General features: G+C 39.0%; 1 protein-coding gene across 1 annotated transcript; it reads left to right on the top strand.

Annotated features, from left to right (window-relative positions):
* The first annotated feature begins 1500 nt into the window (after positions 1-1500).
* On the top strand, positions 1501-8149 carry bdh2 (3-hydroxybutyrate dehydrogenase, type 2). Its single transcript, XM_071904303.2, has 10 exons — positions 1501-1568; positions 3379-3466; positions 4726-4804; positions 5200-5296; positions 6073-6181; positions 6548-6608; positions 6793-6906; positions 7357-7415; positions 7606-7698; positions 7894-8149. The coding sequence occupies exons 2-10, from the start codon at positions 3395-3397 to the stop codon at positions 7945-7947; spliced, it is 738 nt and encodes a 245-aa protein (XP_071760404.1). The 5' UTR covers positions 1501-1568; positions 3379-3394; the 3' UTR covers positions 7948-8149.
* The last annotated feature ends 23 nt before the right edge of the window (positions 8150-8172 follow it).

Raw genomic sequence — 8172 nt, 5'->3', positions numbered from 1 at the left:
AGGATTTTGTGGCTAGCGCGAAACAGTGCACTGCTCAAACCACAAATGAAGAGTTTGGCCATTTACACTATGGACCTGAACATCAGGTTTTACAGCCCATATATAGACAACTATCACGGGTAAGTGTCTAAGGGTCAATTCCAAAGTCTTTCTAAGGATGCCGACTTTTACTAATCACTATTGAAACAGTTCACACCAGTTGATGTAGGCTACATCCAGGGGTGGGTAGTAACGCATTACAAGTAACGCACATGAGTAAAAAAGTAGTTTTTTTTAAGGAACGAGTACTTTTAGTTCTTTTTTTTAAACTGTACTTCTACTCTTTACTCAAGTATATGTTTGAGCCAGTAATCTACTTTTTACTTCACTACATTTGCCATTTATACCTTTGTTACAACTAGTCTGCTCTAAATGCGGGGATTGAGTGTAGGGGGGAGAGCGCGAGGAGCACCTCTACTGCAGATGCCAAGTTGCCAGCTGCCTGCAAGAAAAATAAGCACCACCTGTCTTTTGACCACGATGCGATGATGACGGAGCAAAACCCAGAACAAGAGGCAGCTTCCAACAAATGGGTATCCCCAAATGAAAAATGTGAATGGAAAGAAGTTTTCATTCTCTAGTTGATTGACTGAGGTCTTGGTACAGGGAGTAATACTACAGAACAGAAAATCTGAGTTTTAATTAATTGTATTGTATTCGGTATCTACTGCATTTTGGGGCTGTAATAGGTTTGGTTACTTTGATAATGTCTGTAAATACTAGAGTTAAACAGACTTATATTCTGTTTTATAAAGGGCTAAGAAAGTTTTATCAACAAGTGCTGTTTTTTCATTATTTTGCACTGGCCCGCACACCCTAAAAAATATTAAAATGGAAAGTAATTTGTAGGCTACTTTGAGTAATTTATTAACCAGGTACTTTTTTTTACTTTTACTTCAGTAGGTTTCTCAAATGGTAATTTTCACTTTTACTTGAGTCATTTTTTATGGGAGTAATTGTACTTTTACTTGAGTATGGATTTTCAGTACCCACCACTGGCTACATCCTACACCGGGAGACCGGCGGGAAATAACCTCACACAAGCATGCAGGTAACTAAATATTATAATTTAGTCGCCTTGAAGAATAGCCAGGGGATACAGGGGATTAATAGCCATTAATGGGATTACATTAATTTAATTTAATTTAATTTAATGCGTGCATATTACTGACAGCACACGTCGCACTAATATGCATGCATCAAACAGGAGCACTTGCTAAACAAAACTGTTTTTGACAAATTTCAAGACGTGTAGGTCTCACAACACTATCAGTAGCTTTCTATCAGCATAAGCGAGTCTTTTGCAGAAAAAATCGGCCTGTTTATGGTATTTAAGCGAAGAAGGTAGTGGATAGGAGTGAAACCTTTCGCTTCGCATAGATACTCTCTGGTCGATCTACTCAAATCACAAATCATTTACTGTATTTGCTCACTTCCTGGTTGGGAGCCAATAGAAGTTTGAGAAGAGGGGCACGTGAAGCTCCTCTGTACTTTGACGGTTAACGTGACTGAGCTCAGCTATACTGAGGGTAAGTTGAAAATAACTCTTTCCGAGTTGATAAGTTTATTTGCAGCCTATGAATAATGTTTTCATATGTCTCGCGTGTCAATATCATTGCACGTTGTTCACCTGTGGAAACTGCAAGACAACCTGCAGCCTCTGTTTTCCATGCTAAGGCTACAAAACGAACTTCGTAAACACTTCAAAATCAAAGAGTGGCCGCAGATACAGGCGATACTCTACCCAGATATATGGCCGTGCAGTTACAGTCATGCACAGACCACAGACCTGCAGGTGTTGGAGCTGAAGAAAGCTCCGTTAACTCCCCCTTCCTCTCGAGAAACAACTGTAGTAATCCTACACTAAATTTTATAAACTGTGTTAAGCTACAAAACATCACAGCAAAACTAAGTCCCTGTAGGAATATTATAATGATACTTGATACATTGGAGATTGGAAAAAAGACCAAGTACGATATAACTCACCACAGACACACTATATTATCTATATTACATTTTATAGAAATTACATTTTTCTTAGGGCCACTTTGAGGTGGCTGTAAGCTGTACCGTAGCCTATATGACATTGCAACTCTAATAAAGTAATCACATGCAGGCCTACCTAGAATAGCAGCTCATCTCAAAGTATAAATAGCCCAAATTAAAAAAAAACAAACTAGTATTACCAATGAAGGAGCAGCCTAATGGTGGGATGATATGCATATGTTTTGAGCGAAATGATTCACAAGATCAGGTACTTGCACTATGTAACCTGTGTTATAGGCTGCACATATAATGATGGGTCAGGTTCAAGTTCAAGTTCCACCGTATAGTCATCTCAGCTGTATAAATCTACATATATACATCCAAGTATACATAGACTGTACACAGTGACACAAAATGTCGTTTCTCCAGGCTCAGGTGCAGCAGAGATGTAGTAAGTGCACAAGCAATGATAAAGACACACTCAGATAAATTAACACAGTAATAAATACCCAAATCTAAAAACTGTCAGAGGTCGTTCATAGTACATAGTAGCCTCAGTTTTACAGTATTGCATTTGCCTGGACGCGAATGCAATATTGTAAAACTATTGCACAAATTATAGAGCGGAATACCCCCAACACTTATAATATATATAATATAATATCCTGTGTTACTTCTCAGCTTAATAGAGATTGTTACATGATTAGTAGCCTAATCACACTGCACTTCCCAGCGATCACTTTGCTGTCAAACAGTGTGTCCAGTACTGTGATGTCTTGCCTTGGATTTTCTTAGTGAAGTTTGAGTTTCTGTAGTTAGCGTTCTTTTCTTTGTCCGTTGGCTGCACACACTTACTACCCAATTCTTCTGTTTATTCCAAATAAACAGCTGTTGCTGCTACCAGAAATATAAAATGCACCACTTTATGTGCGCCAGAAAAGACCTGACATCGGGTGTTCAGAACAGAAATTAAAAGTAATGTAAAAACTTGAATGAGCTGGGTATAACTTCACAGAATCACTACTGAGTTTTTATCAATCAGTGAGAGCAGCAACACAGACATTTATTTACATGAACAATTTGCAGATTATTACTTGAAATAACAAATGGTTTGTAAAAAGGTTAACATTGACCCTTTACTGCAAAGTTGTAACTGAAATCATCCTTATTCCATTATATTATTATTTAACATTTGTAAATATCTCATACATGTTGCACACTTACCTAGATTAGTTGGGGTTAGACTAGTTTTTTTCCCCAAGAAAGGAATTCTGTATAATCAAAATGTAACCAGCTCAAGGCCCTGGTGTTATTGTTAAGTCATATTTTTTTGTTTGTTTTGTTTGCTCACAGCTGTGAAAGGTGCACCATGGGCCGCCTGGATGGGAAAGTGATTGTGTTGTCAGCAGGCGCACAGGGGATTGGACGAGCTGCAGCAATAGTAATATGGCTTTAATAAGTACTTCACACTGTTATATTTCATACCAACTCACAGAAGAAATGGTTCATTTAGTGGCCTGTGGTGTACACACTGATACAGTGATGCCATCTGACATCCCAAGATGTTTTTTTATCTACTGAAAAAATATGTGCTGTTCCAAAGGGTGTAGAAGTGTAGCACTGCAACAACAATTGTGATCAAAAACTGCTCAATGTTTTTGCAAATTAAAGTTCTCCGGAAAAATACACACTGTCCATATCTTAAGTCACCTATTTAAGTCCCAGTTTATCCCATGTTAAAACAAAATGTGATAAGAAAAAGCTGAAAAGGAGCAAAACTTTGTTTTTATACAGATTTCAAAGACAATATAAGAACGAGGGAAATGTTTTATCGCCGAAATAGTTCATAACTTGTTTATCTTCGTAATTTGCCATTGCTCTGTGCGTGCCTAAATAATTCAGATCTTGTGATGCTGCAAGGATGGGTTCAGGCGGTGCAGAATCCTCTGCTGATATTCTTGCGGAGAGATAGAGAAAACACTTACAGATCTTACAAACACCCTTGTCAAGATTGGGTCATCATCAGTTCCATTTCCTTGAAGTCTTTTAAGTGTGTGAGAGCCTGTGTTGTTTTAGAATAATGTGTGGTTTGTGTGGGGTGGGGGAATCGAACACATATCTATTCATGCTTTCTCAGATCAATAGGCTCACAGCCATTTCACTTAGTATTGAGAGTTATATATATGGCCTGGACAGTCTACTGAGCAGTTTCCATTTGCACTTTAAAAGGGACCTCTGTTGAAGTGGTCTATTATGTGGTTAATGATGCTGTCACTCCATCAGTCGTCCCCTGACTGAAAGAGGTAATACAGATTTAGACTAGAGTAGAGAGGGATTTGGGTGAGAAATTGACAATCTGTGTCTATATATACTTTGTAAAGGGATCTGATGTTAACATTGTGACCTCGGTTATTGCCTGGAGTCGAGAGGAGTGAATAATCTTTCAGACCGCTATTTATATGTTGATATGAAGTAACCCTCCTCACCTGTCTGCCACTCATCCCAGGCTCTGGTGGTTTCTATACCAAGACTGATGTAACGAGATAGCCTCAATGTATTTTAGAGCGTAAAGCTGTTAGTTTGAATCACAGTATCATTACTTTTTTTTTTTCTGAGTGAATATTAGGCTGCGTGTTTCTGACCATTATGTGTAGACATTGTGGAACCATTTGGTAGTGACTTTATTTTTTTCAACCGCAGGCATTTGCTAAAGAGGGAGCTCAAGTCACAGCAACAGATATCAATGGAGAGAAGCTGAAGGAGCTGGACAGCATTCCAGGTACAGTTCATGTCTATTGGTCTGCAGCTGCCATCTGCTGGATTAGCACAGTGATGCAGCCAGGATGGGCTGTTGATTTTGCTCCTCTTCTCAGGTTTCTTCACAGCCATGCCATATGTTAGTAGCTTTTAACAAGAAAGATATGATTACATTTCCTAATTTCTTTTTCACGATCTATGTTGACATTGTAGATTAGATTTTTCAATTGGATTTTATGTAAGTGAGTATTTTCCTGGCAAGTATGTTTTTTTTTTTGTTTTGTTTGTGTGTTCAGGATATAAATAATGAAATGTCCAAGTATTGTTGAAGCTAGAAATTATTCTCACAGTCATCAGAATTGATTTGCTTTTCCACTGGAAGAAAAAGTACAAATTTTTTGTAAAAAAAATCTATAGGGATCAAGACAAAGGTGGTGGATGTGACCAAGAAGGACCAAGTGGAAGCTCTGGCCAAGGAACATGACCATGTAGACGTGCTGTTCAATGTTGCCGGGTACCCCCTCCCCCTTTTTTTTTCTGTAATGTTAGATACTGATTTCCCAGAAGACCAATGTTGACCAACTACACACAGAAATATAAAGGTGTGAATTGGAACTGAAAATGGTTCTTTGGAGTGATGCCATAGAAGAACCATTTCTGGTTCCACAAAAAACCTTTCAAGAGCAATATCCCAAATAATAAGTAATAAGTAATATCCCAAAGAGCAATATATGGTTCTTTGAGATGGTTCTTCTGTGTCATCACTCTGACGAACCATTCTCAGTCCCAGTTCACACCCTTGTTTTTCTGTGTGTGCACTTATGTACAATTCATGTGATGCAGGTATGACCTAAAGCATGCATGAAATCAGTCTCCTATTCATACAGCCAACACACTGTCCCCACATTAAGCTCATGTCTGTCCATCCCCCGCTTAACTACATTTTCCAAAATCCCTATACCTCAAGACTTAATCTCCACTTGACCTTTTGCCTCCAATCACCTTAACAGAAGTCTCTAAACTGACGCCCTCAACATGTTGGGGGTCACAGCTTATTTCATTTGAACAGCATTGATTTTTAGGTCATTTATATATCATACAGATCTGATAAGTTCTTTTATGTTTGGATGGTGATGTACAGATGAGGCATTTTGCCCCATAGGTAGAGCCCCGAGCTCAAATGATTATATACAGTATTGTCCTATTGGATGTTGTGATATTGTTTCAGCCACTTTCCAAGTTTATGTTTCATCTACTGAATCTACTAATGCAATCACTGTGTGCTCTCAGGTTTGTGCACCATGGCTCCATCTTGGACTGTGAAGAGGCTGACTGGGACTTCACCATGAATGTGAATGTCCGGAGCATGTACCTCATGAGCAAGGCTTTCCTGCCAAAGGTGACCTTTGCCCACTTTACCATATGTTTACTTCGTTTATCCTGTTGTTAAGAGAACGAAATAGGTGCCGGTGTAAATTGAGTGACATATGCTTTTATTTTGTTCTGTTCCTTTGTCCCCTGGGATTAGCTGTATTACTCTGAGCCTGTGACATGATGGCCGGTTACTTGCCCGCCACTAATCCAGCTTTAGCCACAAACTGACCAAACTGTCTCAAAGAGGAATTTTAGCTGGGATTGTAGCACATTATGTCAATTATTTGTTGTAGTAAAATCAAAACTAAGATTGTTATATCATCTTCATCTTCAGTTTGCCATCTGTAAACTGTGTCTATGCCACCTTTCTCTATTTTTTTCTCATTTCTAGATGTTGGCAAATAAATCAGGCAACATTATTAACATGGCATCTGTCGCATCAAGTATAAAAGGTAAAGGATCTCACCATCGATATGAAGATGAAGTTCTACTGTAGATGCTTGTATAATAAATGGTGTGTGCTATTAAGGGACAAAGTAGTAGAAGTATGCCAATGTTCATTGTAATCCTCTTATCTCAGATAATGTACGTGCGTGTGTGTGTGTGTGTGTGGACATATGTGCTTCCCTGCCACAGGTGTTGTGAACCGGTGTGTCTACAGTACCTCCAAGGCTGCAGTTATTGGGCTCACCAAATCTATAGCTGCTGATTTCCTTGAGCAAGGCATTCGCTGTAATTGCGTTTGTCCTGGTAAGTATCTTTGCTTGGAACACCCTGCACCTAAAACAGTCAATGTTCCCTTGTAATCCTCCTCAATTATTGCTCAAAGTCACTGAGTAGCAATTTAATAGATTACAAAATAGACATCTTTGAGGACAAACAAAACCATCTTTAGAAAAATGGCAAGGGCAAATCATGTTTGAGGATATTGTGTTTTACATAAGATGTACCGGCCTTGATTATTCTCTTAACAGCCAGTCTCAACAACCACTAATTTTTTTACTCATCAGGTTTACAACTCTATATAATCTGGGCTGAGTTTTTATGAATAAGGTACGGTTGTGCAGCAGACCTGAATTAAACCCTGGTCTACTGTTTGGGTAATCAAAATCCATTCAGTCAAAGGTAATCCCTCCTAGCCTTCAGGACAAACTGCCAGGGATGCTGTTTTATAGGTATGTGTACTGTATGTTTCCTCAGGGACTGTTGATACTCCATCACTGAGGGGGAGGATCCAGGCCCAGCCTGACCCAGAACAGGTACTGTAGGCTCTGGAACTGGTTTGTTTGATCAATGCCTCTATCCTTAATTTGCCTGTGATGCTTACCTGAGCTATCATACTTTGTAATTATCAAGTCATTTAACAGTTGCATCTTATCTTGGTTAAAGATAACCTCAGTACTGGCTATGGAGGAGAGTGACTGTTAAATCTGTAACTCTTCTCTACAGGCTTATAAAGACTTCATGGCAAGGCAGAAAACAGGCAGAATGTGCACAGCGGAGGAGGTGGCTCACCTGTGTGTGTACCTGGCCTCAGATGAGGTAAGTGCTGCAGAGATGGGGAAACCATGTCTTGCATGTGTGTATGGTATGTTGACATCAAATATAGTAGTTAGGCAGACCCAGTGTAAACTTTTCATATTCTGAAATTATGCATGCAACTCACAAGTGTTGTTGATCGGCAAATAGTGAAATAGTTGTGCCAGAGGTCTGATATGTTTCTTGGCTCCTCCATAGTCGGCCTATGTGACTGGAACAGAGCACATCATCGATGGAGGATGGAGACTCTGAGGATCCTGTGGCCAGCTTATCCTGACAGCATTGGCAGCAAAATGCTCCTTATTAATACGAATCCACACATCCAAATATTGAACAAACTAATTTTGAAGTGATCCTTTTTTGATTTTGTTTATAATGTTCACCTATACAAGAATACATTTTGTGGGTGGCATTTTCCATTTTTAACTCAAAATTAAATGGATTATGTAAAATGTGTCTGTGCGCAGTCAACATATT

The sequence above is a fragment of the Centroberyx gerrardi genome, chromosome 3 (genome assembly GCF_048128805.1).
Source record: "Centroberyx gerrardi isolate f3 chromosome 3, fCenGer3.hap1.cur.20231027, whole genome shotgun sequence".
NCBI classification, from domain to species: domain Eukaryota; kingdom Metazoa; phylum Chordata; class Actinopteri; order Beryciformes; family Berycidae; genus Centroberyx; species Centroberyx gerrardi.
The sequence above is the reverse complement of the archived record's forward strand: the minus strand, read 5'-3'. Positions and strand labels throughout refer to the sequence as shown.